The sequence below is a fragment of the Pundamilia nyererei genome, unplaced genomic scaffold (genome assembly GCF_000239375.1).
Source record: "Pundamilia nyererei isolate P.nyererei 1_Seehausen unplaced genomic scaffold, PunNye1.0 scaffold00003, whole genome shotgun sequence".
NCBI classification, from domain to species: Eukaryota; Metazoa; Chordata; class Actinopteri; order Cichliformes; family Cichlidae; genus Pundamilia; species Pundamilia nyererei.
The window spans coordinates 4,219,809-4,241,603 of record NW_005187404.1 but is presented as its reverse complement, the minus strand read 5'-3'; the positions used below and the strand labels follow the sequence as shown (position 1 = coordinate 4,241,603).

Genomic DNA, 21,795 nt, shown 5'->3' with positions numbered 1-21,795 from the left:
TACCCAGATGATCATGCATGCATTGCACAATGCTGTGACTTACTGTGACTGCTTGGTTAAAACTTGTGTAACAGATCTCATCCCCTGGATTTACTTGTATCTCATATTTCGTCAGCATGATTCAACATTTAAGACCTGAGGAAAGTAAATTTCCCAGTAAGTCCTGGACAAGTTCATGACACGTTTCCTTTCATGTAACTGGTGACACCCCCCATTTCCTCTGGATTTTCTAAAAAAAAAATAAAAAATAAAGAAAAAATTTGCGTTTGCTCATTTCCTCATTCCATTTTCCAAAGTGTGTTTTAACAATCAGGTACTTAATTACAATAATCAGAAAGCAAAAGATGGATCAATAGAAAGAATAGATACGAAGAAAACTTTACATACATTTTATCGATGTTTCTTTTGAAAGGTTTTCTTTCTTTCTTTTTCTTTTTCTTTTTCTTTTTTTTTTTTGAATTATCCTGTATAACTTTACACCCAAGCATCTCACCCGCACACCCACAGCAAGCTGGACGCTCACACACGGTGCGCACGCGCCACTCATTTGGCAAAGTTTGACGCCCCAACTTTAAAAGTGCAGATGCATTAGAAACTGGAAAACTATGCGGGATATTTCTCAGTGGCAGAATAGATTTTTTTTAGTTGTTCCACAAAGATAAGACGTCCGGCGCCTACAGTCTCCAGTCTGACCGTGAGCGTGGCTATATTACCCTCCACCTGCGCTGAGCTATTTCAGAGTTTTGCACTTGGTACGCCTGTGCGCGCATAACTTTTTAAAGAAAGCAAAGACTTCCATATTTTTTGGCACTTTGGAACAAGACGGGGCATAGAGTGCGTCAGACTTCAAGCGTTGGAATCAACAAGTGATTCCAATTTACGGGTAAAGGAGAGAGCTACTCAAAGCTCGCAGTTATTGCAAACGTTAATGGAAAGCTTTAGATAACTTTTGAAGTACATCATTTTTCGCTTAAGCCACTAGAAGACGAAGAGGACATTTACTCATTTTTACCGCTGTCGTTTTTTTTAACCTAGCATCATTCTCAGCAACATGAGAGGACCGGTGTTTTTCCACATGTGGACGGTTCTAATTTTGGGAACTTTAACAGGAGTCATGAGGGCTCAGGTCTCTACGACCAAAGTGATGAGGGGCAACAACAGAAGAGACGGTGAGATCACCTTTTTTTTAAACTTTCTTTAGCTTTAATATCGATGTAGCTGTAATAACATGTTTTGTGGTGCACAGTGTGTACGTGGATTTGTGTGCAAACGACTGACTTGGTGGTGAAAGTTAAGTGATCTAAAAATGAGCGATGGAGAAACAGGAAGCGCATAAATTCCGTTGAATAACAATTGAAAATTTTGAAAATGAAATAAAGAACGGGCATCACTTTGTCCCACTGGGTGTTAAACACCTTTTGTAGCATAATTATCATGCATCTCTACATAATTTAAGATAAGGTCTTCAGATTCTCAGAGTCTCGTGGCTGTATAAATTTCTGGATGTGTGCCATGCTTACTTTGCGCTCGTGCCTGAGGGCAAAGTCGTGGTGAAGTAGCGCTGAGTACCACGCGCGCGCACACCCAAACAGCTGCAGCGTTGCTTTTGGCTGGAAAGCATGAAAATACCTCTGTATTAGGTTCTGACCTGGATAGCTGCCCCTGAGGCCTGTTTGACTAAACTCTCTCCTGTGTGAGTGTAGAAAACACAAGGTTGCATGGGGAGCTCAGCCATGAATGAAAGTCTGACACAATAAAACCCTATTAGACACGTCTTAAACTATCTTTAGTTTATTATTATTATTATTGTTGTTGTTGTTGTTGTTGTTGTTGTTGTTAGCTTTTTTCATCATTTCCAATTTTATGAATCATCTCAACCAAACCTGTCAACAAAACGGTCAGTATTTGAGTTTTATCATTTGAATCCAACAGTGTAACATCCACCCGAAGGACGTTTCATTGTACCCCGTTAGATAAATGCATGTATTTACGGCAAACATCACAATAGCCATTGCAGAGCTGTAGCAGCATTATGAGGACAAGCAGACGGAATAGAAAAGTGATGGAAGAAATGGTGCAGATTAAAAGTTGGTGCTTTAAAAAGACAGCAGCTGCATCAGATCTTTTTGGGCGAGGTTCAAAATAGCAGCAGGATGAAAAGTGTTTGTTCCCTCACAGAACAGGAAAAGAAACGGTATTAGCTGCAAAGATCAGAAGAAGGCAGCGTTAACACTGGAGTAAGTTTTCACAATACTGTTAAAATCTGCGTTTTTAATACGTGTTCCAACTTTTGTTTTTCTTTTTACAGCTCTGTAGAAAATCTCCCTTGGTGGTTGATATTGTTGCTATTGTTTTCAAGTTTTATGTTACTGAAGTCTGTCTCAGACTGCAATTGTAAACACAGTTGTTCTACTCTTTTAGTATTCCAGACACAGTATTTAATAATAGTCTTTGACCTTCATGACCTCTAATAATATATTTACAGTTATTTTCTAACAAGCATTTATAACAGCTGATAAATGAAAATTTAAAAAAATAAAGAAACAGGAGGAACACTCTCCAAACGTACTATCAGCGTCAGCATATTTGTTGAAACACCACAAACACAAGAACGAGCTGATATGAGTTAAGTAGAGCCTTGTGGTGACATTAAAACAAGATTATTTTTAAAATGCACTGTCATATTATCTCTGTAAGAACATGTGAATAAATTCACATACAAACTGTTACGGAAATCCTTTTCATCTGTTGAAAAGAAAAACAACATCATCCATTACATTGGATTTTTAAGTCACAAACGACTGGTAACAGTATCAGTCTTACAGTTCATCAGTCGAACTCCAGACATCATTGTACATTATACTGTTATTTATGCTCTTGTCCTTCTTGAAATTTTTTGGCAATAACATAGCTAACCATTGAATGGTCTTGGGGAACTTTTCAGCTTTAATCCTTGTCCAGGGAGGTTTGCTGCAATACCTCAAGTTTCAAACACAGAAATTATGATACCAGCATATCATGTTTACAATAAAAGATTTTTCTCACTTATATCTGCTTAAAATGGGTTAATCAAGCAAATCCAGCGCTGCTTTAGAGGGCCCTATATACTTTTTGCAACAGCTTTGTATTGTTACAACTATTAAATGAACAAAGTCAGGATAAAAAGTTTGAAGCTTAAAAATCAGTCCCACAAGTCAACACATACAACACATGCATGCGAGATTATTCATAAATTGGTAAATTGTTTTTTTCTCCCACAAACTGGTTTTACTCTAACATTTTTAAAAAAAGCTGTTATACTAGAGTCTCATTGTTTCCCATGTATTGTAATCCAAACTCCTTAGTCACTAAAACAACAGCGTCTTATCAGTCTAACTTTTTTTACACACTCACACTCAATGAGATGAGGTCAGCCATTCGATAAGAGAGCCTCTTGACACAGTTGTCAAACCATCCATATTTTCTAATAATACCAAATCAGACCGATATGATCAAAGTGAAGTCGAGTCACGTGGAACCGAAGCTGCTGTCCAGTCAGCCTGATTGCAAGATGTTTAGATTCAACAGCTCTTTAATCCATTGCAGAGTCTTAAAATAATACACTGCTACAAAGTTATCTTTACTTGTGTGTTTGTGTCTAGTTTTTGCCAAAACAACCAGCTTATGTGGAATATGAGAGCTTAGTTCTGTTATTTGATTGACTGTAGCTGATTAGAGTTGTTTCCAACCTAAAGCTGATAGGGCCTCCACAGCTTTCTTTCATCCATTAACCATTGCGAATGTGCTCATATGTGCGTATTTGTGTGTAAATGTTCTGACAGAATGTCTTAGCTCATTTCAAGGAATTCCCGCCAAGGTTTTGTTTTATTTTCCTCCCGTGTTTGTTCAGCATTTTTCTCATTCTTTTTGCCTGCTATTGAAGTGAGTCTACGTGTGCTTTAAAGGGGTTTGGGTGGTGTGGAGGGGGGGGGGGGGGGGTAGCCAGGGAGACGGCGTATTTTTGTAGAGAAGGAAACACAAAAATACACATGTAAACACATACAACAAAATAAACACTATTTGGCCTTTCTGCTCAGAGGAATTTGTCATCTCCACTGAAAAGACCAGATGACCCAAATACAATAAAAACTAATACACAAGCACAAACATATACACAGACTCGGCTGCTACCATCGAAAACATCATAAAATATCACAGATGTTCAACTATTTCCCATACTGCTTATATTCTGTGAACCGCTCTACTATTGCTCAAGATATTTATTATTATAATAACAATTTACAACAACTTGTTAATATGCAGGACTAATAATACAGCGAAATGTTGAGCAACTGATGGTAAAGGTGACTGCTCTGCTCTGGTTTTTAACAGAGGTATAACTTAACTAGGGGCGATCGTGGCTCAAGAGTTGGCCGTTTGTCTTGTAATCGGAAGGTTGCCAGTTCGAGCCCCGGCTTGGACAGTCTCGGTCGCTGTGTCCTTGGGCAAGACACTTCACCCGTTCCCTACTGGTGGTCAGAGGGCCTGGTGGCGCCAGTGTCTGATGAATACTTCGCCTCTCAGTATTCATCTCAGAGAAATGATATCCTTAGGTATTGAGAATGCAGCAGATGGATGCAAAGCCCATCCGACATCACATAGAATTGCACATGATAGAATGGCATAGATTCAACAATGTATTGGAAGCATCCGTCAGAGATTTTAGTCAATGTTGACGTGACAGCATCACACGATTTGTTGCCTGCAGATCCATGATGATCCCCTCCTGTTCCACCACATGCCAAAGGTGCTCTATTGGATTGAGATCTAGTGACTGTGGAGGTTGTTTGAGTACAGTGAACTTATTGTCACATTCAAGAAACCAATTTGAGATTATTTAGGCTGATTCATATGGTGCGTTAACCTGCAGAATAGATACACTGTGGTCATAAATGGATGGACAGGGTCAGCAGCAGTACCCAGGTACGGTGTTACTCAGCTGGTACTGAGCAAAGTCCCCTAAGCGTGCCAAGAAAATATCCTCTACACCGTTACACCATTGATTGAAGGCAGGATGGATTCATGCTTTCATGTTGTTTATGTCAATTGCTGAACCCGTCGTCTGAATTGAGATTCATAATTTTTTCAATATCTTATTATCCTATTATTTAGTGAGCCCATGCAAATTGGAGCCTCATTTTCCAGTTGTAGCTGACAGGAGTGGCACCCTCTGTGGTCTTAAGTTGCTGTAGTTTATCGGCTGTAGTCCTTATGCTCTTCTGCATATATTGATTCCAATGAGTGGCTATCTAAGTAACTGTTGCCTTCCTATGAGTTCAAAGCAGCCGGGTTTTTCTCCTCAGACATCAACATGGTGTTTACTCCTAGAGAACCGCTGCTCACTGGATATTCTTTCTTTTTCAGATGTTTCTCTGTAAACCTTAGAGATGGTTGGGATGGAAAATCCCAGTAGATCAGCAGTTTTTGAGATACCCAGACCAACCCATCTGCCAGCAATAACTGTGCCACATTCAGAATAATTTCAAACACTTTTCCTCCCCATTTTGATTTTAACTTCAGCAGGTCGTCTAAATCATGTGTACATGGTGTGTGTGTGTGTGTGTGTGTGTGTGTGTGTGTGTGTGTGTGTAGATATGTTGTGTATATGTGGAAAAACAGAAAAAATGAGAGGGACATTTGGTGAAATATTAATCTTTTTAATACACCATCAACAATCCTTGTGAGACTCCTCATATCATAGCCTAAAATTTATTTTCCGCGTAAAATAAAACTGCTGACGTCAGCTGTAATGAAAATGTCAAAATGGTAATTTTAAGTTATTTACTCCATATATATTATATTAAGATTTCTCCTTGTAATATTACATTTATTAGTGCAGCTGGGCTAATCTAAATGTACCATGATGTGTTTAGCTACTTAGCATACTGAAGTCTAAGGCAGACAATATGTGACTTTGAGAGAATGCGGTAAAGTGAAATTCTCTAGCGATATAAGAGCACTGATATCTTCTTTTTAACTGTTTGCTTCAGGATTAAAGTTACACTTTGGAGCTTAATGTGATAGCATATTACATATTCAGGGGGCTTGTATTATACTGCATTTGTACACTCTTGTCCCTTTTGCTTGCATGTAATCCTCAAAGGAGACAAAAAGGGCCTGAAAAGCACAGGCAGAGGCTATGATGGACACTTTTCCTTGTTTTTAACAGTCACTTTAGCTCTTTGTATGTTATACATGCAGCCAATTGAAAGACTAACAACAACAGAAGTGTGAGTTGCCCACAGATTGGTTGTTTGTAACACTGCCCCCTGGTGACACTAAACAGTTGTGACATGTGGATGATTTGCAAAGTTGTGCGTAGGCTCTGTGTAGGGCCAAAGCACAACTATGTTTGAGCCATTAGCACGAACGCTAACATGCACCACATACAGAGTTATAGTTGGAGTATGAAAAATAGAGAGTAACCATAATTGCAGTGATAACCAGCTCTCTACTAGCAACAGGTTAGACATACAGGTTTCTCTGTTTTTGTCATAAAACCATCATTTAGTCATGGAGTGCAACGGGTCACTTTGGCGGACAGAGATTAGAAGTTACGCATCTTGTATTGGGCACAATTTTTTTTTTATGAAGAGTCGTGGCGTATCCTTCTGAATCCTTCTCTTTCTTCCAATAATTCTTATCTTTGCCGTCCTCTCAGTGCCGTCTTATCAGTCTGTGCCTCGCTACATATCACTTCATCTCTGCAGATCCTCCTCTTTCAATCTCTCTCTTTCTCATGTCTGTCTCTATCTCTCAGCCTTCACCCATCTGTTTCAGCTGTTTTTAATCAAAAGCTATTTCACCCCGTTGGCTCTGTTGGCAAATACAATGTGACAAACAGTGTCACAGACAGGCATACTAAGACAAAACAGAGACACCTGCACAAGGATAACACATTTAGTCAAATGTATTCTATCAGACACTATGGATGCACTTGATAGACCTTTATTTACCTTTGTATACTGAAAAAAGGGCATAGATTATGAGAAAAAAGCAAAAAGCCACAAGCTGCACAGCAATTCATTTAGATATTGGTACAGATAATGTCCTCACCTGTTTGCATTATCAATAACTGTGATGTCCTGCGGGCCCTCAGTGTGTATGAGTGCTCAGTGTGGCCAGGGACACACAGCACAGACACACAGAGGCACAATCACACTCCCATCAAAACAGTCTTGTGGATTGGTGCACCGCTGGACTTGTAATACACTCGTGGAAACCCTGTGAAGAACAGTTCAAAGTAGAGATTCATGTTTGACTAAACAATTTCACCTCTGTATCCGTTGGTAGATGTCTTGGAGCTTTTCCAAATGTTCACATTCTTATGGAACTGTGTATTCCATTTTCCATTTCCTAGACCACTTTCGGCTTCTTTTTACTCGTGTTGGCTTAAAAGTTGAGATGCAAAGTTTGTACATACTTGACCTTCTTAAGCATCACTTGTGAAAATATATCCTCTCTAGTGTTCATTTACTAGCTATTGTGGAACTTTACATTAATATCTTCTCAAATCAAAATCATGTCTAAAAAAAACTATTTGGCAATTAGACTCAGATCAGGAATAGGATAGGAAGTAGGATAGGAGTCTAGATGCTGGTGGTGGTGAAGATGAAGATAGAGATGTGAAAGATTTCCCTTGTTGAATTTAGACATATGCTTCATCAGGATAGTGATGGAACCAAAATTCAGTGATTCTGTTTTGTGTGTTACATCACAATGTCACACCGACTTGTGATATCACACAAGCCTGGCGAAACTGAATAATGACAGGATGTAAATGGGTTCCAAATGTTTTTCTGGGACTATATTAAACACAGGGGTGACAGCAGGGAGGATTATGACTGAGGTTATTTGGAATTCATGAGTCACATTTCGGACACCCAACATGAAGCTACTCCCCACCCGCCCACCCAGGCTGAATCAAACACAATTACAGGATCTCCCTTTCAAGGGAATCCCCCAATAAACACTTTTCATCACGCACATACACACACACGCATGCTTTGCCACACACTTTGCATGAGCCAAAGTTACCCCACCTCTAAATGTTTGGCAGACGGTCTTTTCCTCCCCTGCACAGAAAAGAAAATAGGGCGGTGACCACTTGGACAGTGTAGTGGGAGAGGAGTGTGTGCTGTTTGTGTGGCGAGAGAGAGAGAGTAAGGGAGAGAAAGAGGCAAAGGGTGAAATGATGGCTTGAAAATTGAGTGGGTCTAGGTGTAGAGTCACGTATGATATGGTGCTCATATTTTAGGAGGAGGAAGCAAGGGCAGTGGGAGAGAAGTGGTAGTTTTAAAGGAAGCTTAGAGGGCACAGAGGAGGAGAACGGGGAAAAGGTGTGTAGAGAGAGATATGCCAAGTTAAAAGACCTGTCCTTCTACTTTTCTGCCTCGTCAGCTTCCAAAGATATATAGTGAAACCAATTGCAAGCCAAATGGACAGAGAAGATGAAGGTAAGCAGAACTGATAGAGGAGGGAAAGATAAGCTATTTCTGACGAGGGAGGAGGTCAAGATCAAGAACAGTGACAAACACCAGCAGATTACCTGATATCTCAGTATTTGATTAAAACTTGCATGATGCAACAAAAAAAAATTCCTTTCACCCCTTCTCTAAAATACTAATGTCTAAACAAGAACAATGAATTCCCCAATATTATCCAAAGTTTACAGGAGTTTACAGAAAGAAAGAAAAGAAGCAATGACAGGATCTAATACGCCCCATTAACCACAGCAATGTGAGAACCCAAGAACTGTAAATTCATGATTTAAAAAAAAATTAACCGTGACCGTATTGTCTTGCAGAAATGTGATTATACTGTAACAATTTAGAAAAACGCGATGACAAAAAAGTGGTGATGAGGAAAGTTTTGTAGTAAATGTTACAGTTTTAGGAGCATGTTTATAATCTAATTCAGTCGAGTGAAATAGCTTGTTTGTATTTGTACCAATGCCAAGCTTAAACATTTTCATTTTAGCTTTATTTTTCTGATGTGATCATTTATCTTTATCTTTCTTGCACATGAACATATTACAGTGTTTGGGGAATCCCTGTACACAGTTGCAGACATTTTCTCGAAGGTTGCACACAAAAGAAGATCAGTTGTGTTCTTACTAAAAAAATGCTCTGGATGGTTTAAGTGAGAGTGCTAGATGCATGGGAATTACCAAAATAATGAATATACATAATTTAAATTATTGTCATTTGGCAGTGTTGGCTGTAACACATTACAATGCATTACTGTACTAAATCCAGTAATTAAATGACAGTTACAACTATGTTATTACTTGCTTTAAAAAGGTGCTTACAAAGGTGTGGGGCGGAAAGAAAAAAAAACGAACCACAAAATTATGTGTCAATGCATTTCAAGTCATTTTATGGAGTAATCATAATATAATGTAACGAGTAGTGTAACAAATTAAAAATCCAGAAAATATACCGTATTACTATTACGAAAGTAACGATTAATGTGTAATAGATTGCTATTTTGAGTAACAACACTTCCATTTGAATATTTATATTCTGATGTTTTCCTTATCTTATCCCCCATAAGAGGTGATATATGTATGAAAACATTTGACATATTTAATGTTCCTCCAGCCAAAGTGAGCTGAAAACATAAACTCTAATGTGCAATCATGCCAAAAGTGGGATAATTCAAAAGTATTGGTAGAATATTTTGTAATACTTTCTAGTCTATACTGTGTATAGACTTTGATTACTTAGGGTTCCCATAACTGCCAACTATGGCACTTGTTAATGCAAGCTTGTTATGAGTTGTGCAGAATCATTTATCTCTGTTGATGTGCATTGTCTTCCTTAGCTGTAATAACTGAATTTACAAGCCAGCAATGCACTTTTGAAAATGAGCTGAGTTGGGGACTCAGTAGAGGAGAATTAGAGAGCGAGGTAGAGAGAAAGGGAGACAGATGTTTAGTCCTTGTAGAGTGTCAGTCTTGGCAGCTGAGCCATCGGACTGCCAAATAGCAGGGTGCAAATAACAGAGGAGGGAAAGAGCAAGGAGGTGGAGGTGCACAGAAACAGAAAGCAGTTGGACTAGTGGGTGAAACAAAAGAACAGATTCAAATAAAAGACAGAGAAGATAATGAAGGTTGAATAAGATAAAGTGAAGGTAGCTAAACAAGGAAGACGGGAAGCTAAACAAGTAGAAATGTATAACTATATAGAAGGTAAGAGGTTGACTGGGGTAAAACAAAGAGGAAAGGCTCAAAAAAGGGTGGCGAGAGATGCTGCATTCTGCCAGTGTGTTACAAAAACAGCTGACAAGCAGACGAAAGAGAGAGCTTGTGAAAGTAAGAGGGATAACTTCAGACAACAGAAACCGAGTGATTGATATGGAGAGAGACTGTAGAGGTGTGAAAAGAGTGATATAGAGTGCATGGCATCAAAAAGGAGAAGTATGAGTGGGAGAGGGTTGTGCTGAATAAGCAGTGAATGTGAGATAAACAAGAGATTGAGGGATAAGAAGAGGATAGGAGGAGACAAAAATTTGGAGAGAGAGGAGGGAGGGAGTCTCTGAACAAAGATTCACAGCACCCCCTCAACCTCAGAGAAACGCAGATGAATAAGAATGAGGAATATTAATAGGGAGAAAACATAGTGTGAAGAAATGGAAGTGTGTACTTTGAAGGTAGTAGATTAGTTGGATGGTGAGCTTCTCTCATGGCATTTAGTCTGCTCCAGTCCTTCACAAACAAAACTAATGTGAGTCAACAATTCATGCATGAGAAAACTTCTCATCTGTTTGTATGAGTGTGTTAAAGATACAAGAGAGGAGGACTGCATCTGTGTAGGTATGAGTCCAATAATACCTACTGGGCTCTAAAAGTTTTATTTATTGATCTAGATTTACATCCCTTCATTTTCCCTAAAGCTACTCACCTGTAAAACAGCATTTCAGCTCAAATGTAGCCTATAACATGTGGAAAAGTGAAGGTTACATGTCCAAAGCTTACAGAGTAATTAAGTAACACGTGGAACAAAGTATCAAATGCAGTAAAATGAATAAATAAAAACATAAAATGCCTGCTTAAGGCGCCTGACTTCCACGACCTGTCAGAACAGCTTCTGCTTCCTATTTACACAAACAAATGAACTCTAATTAACAACGCCACTGTAGTTGTACTTGCAGCAGGTGTGTTAATTACATCGATGTCCCTTGGTGCAAGGTGGTACTTTGAAACATGCTCTCTGAGGGGATGGAGGGTGCAATTAAAAGAGTCTGTTGTGCAGCTATTTGGCAGTCATTTGGACTTGAGTTGGAAAGCTGCTGATCTATATCACGCTGCAGATCATAGATGCATAAAACCAAAAGATGACAACATCCTCAGTTTGGCACAACAAGAACTGAAACCGAGTGAAAATGATTTCCTGCTGAGCTGCTTTGAAGCAAAATTTGACCTTGCCATCACAGACCTCTCCCCTTATGGCTCTGTAGGGTTTAATTATTGTATTTTAGGTAATATAAGGTGTACGTTTTTAGCATGAATGCATAAATGGTTAACTCGCGTCTTAAAAACTGCTCACAGTTGGGTCAAATTGCTTATTGCTTAATAAGTCATTTTATACATGGGATTAAGAATTAAAACATAATTGTTTTTCATCTTTCCTGAGTTATTTCCAAATCAAAGACTACAGCTATTGTACTATAACTAAGAAAGTGAAGACAGCCATACAATGGTGAGTTATGTAGAATGGTTTCATCCATTAGAGATGTCACAGTAGCAGAAATTTAATAGTCAATACCAATATCAGTAGAATTGCACAACATTCACATGCAATATATTTATTTATTGAAAATAGTTTATAATACTGACATGGTGGTGACAGACTTTAAAAATGTTAACATATTTGACACACACACACACTGAAATGATAGGATGGTTGTCAAGTAGCTTGCTAACGTTTTGTGGTTTTGAATCAGGAGCTGTTTCTTTCTCTTCATAATACTTTTCTGTTCTCGTAACTTTATCTTGGTTTCATGGAAAGAGTTTGTGACCTTCTTGTTGTTGAGTCTAACCCGTGGTTTGCAATTTGCTGTATTTATATTCAGCTGGGCAGTACACTATTTCTTTTTCTTTTTTTTTTATCTGATAGGTTTATTTTGTTTTTTAGGCCTAATAAAGGACTAATTTTACCACTGGACCTCAAATTTAGAATTTCAGCAGAAAACAAAGCTACCAACTACAAGTTCAACATTTGGAATGAACTCCAGATCTTCTATCTTCTTAGGTTGTGACGAAATAGTGAAAGAGCAGGACTCACTTGGCAGTCCAACTACTTGTCGGTCAGTTGGCCAATTACTTCTCAGAACTGGAAAGGTCTGTGTATATAAATGGCTGCAATTACTAAACAGCTAATGCAATACCTTTTTGATAAACCCAGTAAATTAAAGCTGAAAATCTGCATTTCAGTCACATCTTGGTTGTTTGATATAAAACCCACTGTGGTGGCAACAGTACAAAAATAATGTGTTACTATCCTAAAGCTTTGCAAAGCCTATTTGCTACCATTTATCCACCTATTTCTCTTAAGGGCTGGGTTATCCTTGGGGAAAAATTATTCCCATCACTCCTCAATATCTGCTGTGCTGACCCTGAAGCATCCTTCAGTGGTTTAATGAGCTCAGTGCCTTGAGACCAATAATCAACTCAACATATCCTGTATTCTTAAACCAATCTGTGTCAACTTACCAAGTTATCTTTTTTCAGACTTGTGTTCATACAAATCTTTACAATACAGTTGGCCAAAAAAAACCAGTGGGCAGCAAAAAGAATTTACTTCAAGCATCGTGTACAGTGAGAACTCATACAGGGTGCTGTGCAAAAATGATGCAGAATTTAGCATTCCAGTCATTAATCGTGTGTGAAGGGTTGCTTATGGGTCACGTTTGAGGGTGAAAGGTAGGTAAATGGTGGTTAGATTATTTTCTCAAACTACACAAAGGTATAAAGTCTTTCAGATGTTTTCAATGCCTGCTGAAACTTGAATGAGGGGGAGAACATGACAAATGTCAGAAGTGACACTGCAGAAAGATGAGAGCAGGAGCTGCTCTCACCCCAGGAGATTCGTCCCTGCTGAAGGAAAGAGATAAACACCCTGTGTATTTATGTTTCGTGCTTTTTATATATGTGTGTGTTTGAGTGTGCGAAAGGGAAAGTGTGTTTGACAAATCCTCCAGTGCACTGTGAGAGCTATGTCTTTCTTACTCTGACAATGGCGCGCTGACACAAATGAAAAAGATTCCTTTTTTCCTCCTCTGTCAAACACTTTTATCCTTCCTTCCCCTACTGTCAGCGTTTCTGCCCCATATTCACTCTCTGTCTGATTCTCAGTTTGTGTATCTCAGCATTCCTCACACTGTCTCCTACCTCTACCCCTGTCTTCCCTCTTCTTCATTAGCTTTTCCTCCTCTGTTTTCATTTCATCATTAACTCTATGAATATTGGTATCTGAGCAGCAGAGAACGAAGAGAAGGGAGCCGCAAGTGTTGAGGGGGAGAAGCAGGGACTTATTAGTGCAGAGAAATGGGGATAGGGGACGTGGATAGGAGTAAAGGGAAATGGCATTGTTAGAGGGCTATCAAAGAGGGAAAATGAGAGAGAGTGGCAGAAAGATTAAGTTGAAAAAGAAAAGGAAAGAAGGAGAAACTAAGAAAGAAATGACAGGAGGATGGTGCCGTGTGCTACTGTGGAGCCTGCAGAAGGATAAGTGATCCCAGTGGTAGATAGAAGGTCAGATACTCACTGACAGTGAGACCACTGTTTAACCCTGCACTAAGACCACACACACACGTGCACACACGTACGGCTTGTGCTTGCGCGCATGCTTTCTACAACAAACACGAATGCACATTTGCAGACACACACAGCTGACGTGAGGCGGACAGACTGAGAGCAGGATGGCTGTCAAAACATCAGCATCTGCTCAGGATCACACACAGCGCTCAGAGCAAACACACACACAAGCATACATCGAGCAAACAGCATCCAAGCCGCCCCTAGAGGGATCGAGTCTGATTTTTAATAAACTTGCGCTACTCCAGCTGGGGCATAACAAACACACATACACGCACAGACACACACGGGCAGATAGTGCCACAGCCCAGCACTATGTCTCCTCATTTCTTCTTTCATACAGTAGAAAAGTTAGAGTGTTTTTTGGAACGGTGACGAAATTTCAATATAAAAATGCTTTTTTTGCAAATAAAATTCATTAGATGTTGATCATGTTGTATATAATGTTGTTTATAATACAATACTGTATAAGGTGTGTTTAGATCAGTGCGCATCGGTATGCAATTATCACTGTGTGTGTATGTATGTGGGCAAATCAGGGCTAATTGATTGTCCTCGTCAGCCCTGCTGTTCAGACTGCAGTAGCTGTCAGCAGGAGCCAACTGCTTCTCTAACAAGCCTTACAAACACACACTTTTATATTCTCACAAGCTCACGCATTATCACATTAACTCTTAATGCAGAGATGCACAGACTTGTGATAAATGTAGAGTCACAGGACATACAAATCCATGCAGGCAGACAGCTTAAGAGGTCTATAAAAACCAGATGTCAGTCCTAATATTTACCATTTGTATTTGTATGACGGATTTTATCTTAAGAATCAGTTTTGAGCTGTTTACCTTCTATTTGCCTTCAAGGAACAGTAACCAACAGTTCACAATGTTACTTGTAAAGGTACCTCACCAAAAAAAGTGCGTATAATGGAATATAATGAAAATGGCAAATAAAACTCTGTATCAAGACACACTCTCATATGGGGACGGTATTGCTTATGAGGGCTTAGTAAATGCTCTGCATCAAGGAGTTAGAGGCCACGTCGGGACGAGCCCCTCTCATCCCTCATCCTTCCCTTCTCCCTGTCCCGCCCCTCCCTCAGAACCTCCTTAAAATCTGTTGTTACAACTTGAGCTGACTCTCCTCACCTACCTGCTTTCTCCTCTCACTTTCTCTCCCGCTTGCAGGCACAGATTCCTCTCGTGTCTCACTCAGTCGTCAACCTTCCAACATTCTAGTTCTTTCCTCCTGTCAGTCTTACTTTTAACATAATTACAAGGAAATTTTTGCTTCGTCTTCCTTATTTAGCAAGATGGGAAAAGATATCAGACACCATGCTGTGATTCCCTCTCCATCCTTCACTTGGTGCCGCACTGTATTTGTGTATGGCACCACACAGCATGTACAACACTGTGGCCAGAAAAGGATTTATTCATGTTATGCATAAGCCACAATCTGTATTCAGCTTAGATGTCGGAGAAAAAAACCTTCTGATGGAAATACCCACAAGTTTTAGTTTAGTTAGCTTGTTACACTTCTACGTTCTTGTAAAGTAAATGTAAAAGTTATAAAAAAAAATTTGGCTTTAGTAATGCTGCATTTTTGTGTTTATTTGAATTGTATTTAATAAAGGAGGCAAATATAATTGAAGTTACTGACATAAATTGGGCTCTAATATGTGTAGTTAGTATGTCACGATGTATTGGTGAAGTGGTTGGAATGTGTTGACTATGAAACATGCTTTAATCTGCATTGATTATGCATTTGAGCCCCATCTCCCTAATACGATCTCTGTGTTTATGTGAATATGTCGCGTCTGCTTATGCGGACTGCCTCTGCATTCATGTATCGAGGCTGCCAGAGTCGCTAAACCACAGTGTCTCCGCTGACCTGTCCTCAGTGCTGATTCAGCGAGTTGTTCCCCCCACTGCATTATTCAGCGAGCTTAGCCAAGGTGTTAAACAGGAGCACATCACTGCAGAGGATGGGAGCATGCTAAGTGGACTGGCAGAAGGCGAGGAGAATGTAGAGATGTTAACTTAGTGCTATAGAAACAAGACTAAAGCTGTATCCTGTTTGGATTTACGGATGTTAAAAACCCACGGTAAATCAGCTTGAGTATTTAATTCAGATTAATACATTATCCTTCTATGTAATGCATAAGTAATGTGGGAGATTGTCACAGTCAAAATAAGATTCTCTAAGGGACTTAAAAACAAGTAATGTGTCTTTAAACGCCCGAAACACTGGCTTGTCTTGATTTTAGTTTGAAAAAGCGTGGAAATTGTTTGTGTGCAAATCAGGAGGAGCATGAAGACTGGAAATAACATTTTTCACTGTTGATTTAATGCTACTCATTCAAGTTGTTTACAACTTAAAGGTGCTGTTCTCCACTACTGAACAATGAGGCAGTTTTCACAAAGAGCCACTTGTAAGAGTGACCCAAAAGCAAATCAAAGCCAGTCCCATGACTGACACATTAAAATCCCATCTTAACAGTAGAAGTACAATAGTAGCAGCAATGACAAAGAAGCCATGTATCGAAGAAAGAAGTTAAGTTCTTTTTCATCTAGTTTTTTTTAAATTGTCTAAGGAGCTTGGAAAGAAAAGTGTCTGGACTTCTTTGAGTTGCTTGAAGACGTTTCACCTCTCATCCGAGAAGCTTCTTCAGTTCTAAGGTCAAATGGTGGAGAGTCCCAGATATAAACCCAGTGGGAGTTTCCCCCCAAAGAGGGACAAAGGACCCCCTGATGATCCCCTACCTAATCACATGAGCCAAGGTGTGAAACTGGGTGTGGGTCCCAATCAGCCAGGGTTTCGGGTGAGCTCATTGTGAAACCTGGCCCCACCCTATCATGTGATTTCCTGAGGTCAGATGGCCCAGGATGTGAGTGGGCATTAAGGCGTCTGGGAAGGGAACTCAAAACTGGATTATAGATGGCAGAAAGCTGGTGTCGTAAACCACCGCCTCTGTTCAAAGATGGTCGCTCACAGTGGACATAGATGGCTTCTTTCACTCCTCTTTCAAACCATCTGTCCTCTCTATCCAAAATGTGAACATTGGCATCCTCAAAAGAGTGTCCTTTATCCTTAAGATGCAGATGGACTGCTGAGTCTTGTCCTGTGGAGGTTGCTATGTTGTGCCATACGCTTGTGAAGTGGCTGTTTGGTCTCTCCAATGTAGAGGTCTGGGCATTCCTCGCTGCACTGTACAGCATACACCACATTGTTAAGTCTGTGTTTAGGCGTTTTGTCTTTCGGGTGAACCAGTTTTTGTCTGTTCACTACGATGACCGGGATGACTGAGAACCTTTTAATTATAAGTAAGATTTCCTACATGTTACAGCAGCACACAGGACAACAAAGCAAATTAGAGATATATTAGAAAAATAAATAAGAAAAATAAATAAGAAAAGCAGTGCACAGATAAACTCATACATGCAGTAACCTACATACACAGAGATTTTTTATATGCATAAAGTGCAGTTGAAGTGATACATGTATATTTTAGCAAGCATGTATTGTACCGTCCGACTGGAATGAAGTACCTATGATAGGGCTTGGTACTACATGCTGGCTGCACGGAGCTGTTTAGGGCCACTGCAGTCTCATGTAGCAGGTGAGAGGTGTTGTCCATAATGGAAATTAACTTGGCTGACATCCTCCTTTCACCCACCTCCTCAGTTTAGGAGGCTGGCCAGGACAGAGGTGGCCCTTTTTACCAGTCTACAAAGTCATTTCCTCCTCCTCTCTGTGCTGCCACCCCAGCAGACAACTACATAAATGATTGCAGAAGCCATCAATGTGTCATAAAAGTTTCTCAGTAATGTCCTGGACATCGCAAAAGACATAAGCATGCCCAGCAGCTGGCTTTGGCTCTTATACAGAAATGGGTGTTTTATTTAGAGATTGTAAAGGTGAAAGCATTTTAGAATCCACTGATAAACAAAGGGTACAACAAAAAACACAAAACCTTATACATCCTAATAATTCATTTATTGTAGAAGAGTTTAAAATCAATTTTAGATCATGTGTTTAAAAGAATTACACAAAAACCTCATTCAAAATCGATTCCACGGGCAATCTTTTCACCTTCACATTGTGCTCCACTCCTGTTAATTAAAAAATCTTTGCTGGGAAATAACATGTTTAGTCACCTGACCTGATCTAGTAGAAATAAAATATAAAGCCTTTCATTCTTGATGGATGTGAATAACACTGTAGCAAAGCACTCCACAGCTGTGAGATCCCTCCACATTTTTCATTTATTTTGTGTACAGCGCTGGTTTCTGCTGCTTTAGAAAAAGTGCATTAGGGGCAGGTTGGCCATTCTCCTGAAGCAATCGTTACTCTCCGAGTTTAGTGGACACATATCTTTGAACAAACAGTATGTGATTGTGTTGGTGATTTCACTGCATCTTTGTGAGCTACAAGAATACACCAATGGGCTGTACAGACTCACATTTATGGATGTGTGAGTTGATGTTTGATGATTCACCTTAGCAACAACCACCGCATTGTTTTTCTAGTCCTTCACTGATTATACTTTTTATGGTGTGTTTTTTAGATGGTTGAATAAGTTGCCTTTGCAGTGCTTTGGTTAACATCACAAAGTATTTCCAAACAACTGATGATGATCCACTTTCAGGGACAAACTTTTTTTTGCCCTCTGCTTTGCCAGATGTTAGAGCTTTGCTTTAAGTCTGTCTCCTAATGTAGTTTGACTTGGCCAGGCGAGTCCAGGAAACCTAAAGCTACCCAGAGAAGATGTGATCGGCACGGTGATTTAGGGAGCGCTTGATTGACTTTGTGTTCAATTGGCAGAGCACACATTTTCAGTATCAGTCAGTTATGTTCCTTTTATTGTGGGAAGCCGAAAATCACGATGGAGATTAAAATTTGATTAATTGTGCAGAAGGCATAAAAAACAACAAGTTCACTGTTAGACAGGTTGAACAGCTCACTGCCTATATTTTAAAATTGATCTCACAGTTGGATACAACAAAATATAAAAGAAATTTTTTTTTGTAAAAGCAGAACAGAAGAGGTTTATCATCCACATCTGTCTCCTGATCACCAGACCTGAGGTCTCTCTCTCATCCACTGTTCCCTCTGCTCTGCTTTAGTCTGCAGCCCTCCTCAGTTCTGCTCCTCAGGCCTGACACATGTCCGTCAGGCTGCCCTGCTTCAGATTTCCTTTATTATTAGTTCATATTAGTTTTCCACTCCCTGGACTCTCTGCTCAGTTCAACTATAGCTCCCCTGCTGCTCTGCACAGCCAGCAATGTACCCAGTTCTCCACGTATCCAAATGTGTAAACAATTCTTATTTTTTCTTGAGCACAGCATTTAACATTGATTTCTATGGAGTCAAAAACATTATCAGTGGTTTTACAAAAGACCATTTTAGAAAAAAGTCACGTAATATCAGTTGATGGGCTTTATTTTAACACTAGAACTGGAGGGCAGTCAGTTTGACCCTGTCGGAAGGCATAAAAAACAACTACAGTCCCCTGTTTATTTTTTTAATCAATCATATTCACCTAGCTTTGACTAATGTTATAGCAACAATCATATTGCTTGGAAATCCTGCAGTAGTGGTTTTAGATTCATTTCTATCAGGTCAAAATGACGTCCGCGGTGATTCTAGGTCAAATCTGTCATAATTGTTTTCTTCCAGACACCCCAAAATTCAGAATTTGGTAAATAAGTCTGATTTAGTAAAAGTTATGAGATGGTGGATTTGATTTTAACAGAGTTACAAGGTTTTTAACAATGTTAACATGAAATAAAAAGGTCTTCAGCCTGGAAAACAAAACAAAAAAAACCCCAAAAAAACAAAATCAGCTTAGGACTCCCTTCTCTTTAAGGCAACTTTACAGAGTGATCTTTTAGATTGGAGTTTCCGTCAGGTGGGTACCCTCACTGCCAAAACACCAAACTTTATCCTTAAAAGTGTCATCCACAGAATACTGGGTTATATGATGACTTTTTTGGTTTGTGTATAATATTTAAGATCCTTTATCATACATATCAATAAACATCATTAAGACATTTTAACATATTATCTTTTCAACTCAGACTTAATCCCTGATTTCCACTCACTCAGGCACAAATCATTGAGAGCTGTTTGTCCCTTTTCTTTGTATCCATTAGACTAATTTGCCCTCATCAACAGGTGTTGAGTCATAGATGCCTGAGAGCCTCTTGGAAAAGTTAAGTGGATGCTAATGCTAATCAAAGGCCTAAGAGGATCATTGAAACTCACTGGTGAAGATGTGAGGGCCAGCTAAAAAGCTCCAGTACCAAAGGAAATTTAAATGCGTTGCGAGTCATGGCTTTGCATTGATGTTTTGTCTTTGTTTATGCCTTTGAAATAGATGGGGAAAAAAACAAGATAATGATGAATTTGCACAAAACTGTGCACATCACAACAAAGCAAGTGGAACACTTACACAAACATACACACAGAGTCATATATATATATGCACACATAATAATAAATTTTTTGCATATTTATGAGCCCAACTCAGATATGCTCTTTTGTGTAACTTACACAGTTTTCATGTGTTGAGATATCTTGGGGCTTCTCTTGTTGTTTTCGCTGCACAGTAGTCGTGGCCACTGCTCCATCTTTCCTTTTTTGTCCTGACCATCGTTTCCTCTTTTACTCTTGTTTTTCTCAACATCCCAGAGTTTCCCAGTTTTTCTCACACCCATTCCAGATTTTTTCATCTCTACTCCATCTCTCTTATTGTTTTGCATCCCATATCTTTCTCTTCCCCACCCTACCGTCTTTCCCTGCAAGGATGTCCACAAAGAGTTTTCTAGCTCAGTTAACAATAATTTGTTCACATCTGTTTGTCTAACCTCATCTGTCCGTGTCACAGGGCACGCCTTTGTTTCAGCTTCAAAGGGCCACGAAACTCTTTCTCACACATATTCACACGTGCACATTCCCTGAAATGAAAAAAAAACAAAAAACTTCTAAATCCACCCTACAACTCACAAACTCTTTCTTATGCTCTGTTTCAAATACTCATGCTGTCACCCTGAAAACATCCACCCACACAGACACTCACAGTGGGTGTAACTACTGCTGCGAGTGGAGAATGGAGAGAGGCGAACACCCGACAGTGTTTTGGAATTGCCCCCAGGCAGGGGGTTATAAGGATAAGTGCCCTGTCGGTTTGGTCATGATAAGTTTGGTCATGATAAGCATTTTCACAAGTGACAAGAAAAATGGATGGATCTGATACACACTGTAGTTTTACCTGCAGGAATCTGAAAAAAAGAGTGAGAGCGTGATGTTTGCATGTGAAAAGTTAAATATGCATGTAAATCAATGTATTTACAGCCCTGACACTGATATGACTCAGGCACCAAAAGCTTTGAAATACAAAGTTCTGCCTGATAATGTTGCCTAGCAACTAAGAGTTTTCTTAGCAAATGTTTCAAAAGTCAAACGTTAGTGTGTTGCACACATTTATAGTCCAGACGAAGTATTTGCCTCACTTTTTACCTGAAAAGAATCAAAATGAAAGTATGATGATCTGGCAGGTATTGTACATAGTTTTGAGCAAAGTCACAGGGAAGCAGTTGAATGACAGGTTGTTGCAAGAGATGTTTAGTCGTCTTCCGCAGCGTGTAACTACATCGTAAGCGAGTATATCTCAAGATATTTTCCCCTGTTTTCCAGCAAGTAGATGTAGCTCATGTTAAATATAAGCATTAACCTGTGGGCCTTAAAAATGAAGCCAATGTGGTGTAAAAATTGCAGCTTGAAACCTGCTTTAAGGGAACCAGTACCCATATGTGTTGAGGCTGTTACTCAAAATAATATATTACAACATTGTATTACTTTAGTTTTTTTGTTTTTAAGTGATGCATGACATTACTAAATTACTCATTTGACAAAGTAATTGTTGACTCTACATTGGA

General features: G+C 39.4%; 1 protein-coding gene across 2 annotated transcripts in view; it reads left to right on the top strand.

The window, feature by feature from the left end:
- The first annotated feature begins 512 nt into the window (after positions 1–512).
- Positions 513–21,795, top strand: part of pdgfd (platelet derived growth factor d) — a 53,512-nt gene continuing 32,229 nt past the window's right edge. Inside the window, exons 1-2 of one of the 2 annotated variants that reach the window (XM_013911361.1) lie at positions 513–883; positions 1,036–1,169. In XM_013911361.1, coding sequence (XP_013766815.1) covers positions 1,052–1,169 — 118 coding nt within the window. In that variant the 5' untranslated portion in view covers positions 513–883; positions 1,036–1,051. Of the gene's footprint in view, positions 1,170–21,795 lie in introns of both variants that reach the window. The other variant, XM_005720717.1, reaches the window with a different exon arrangement.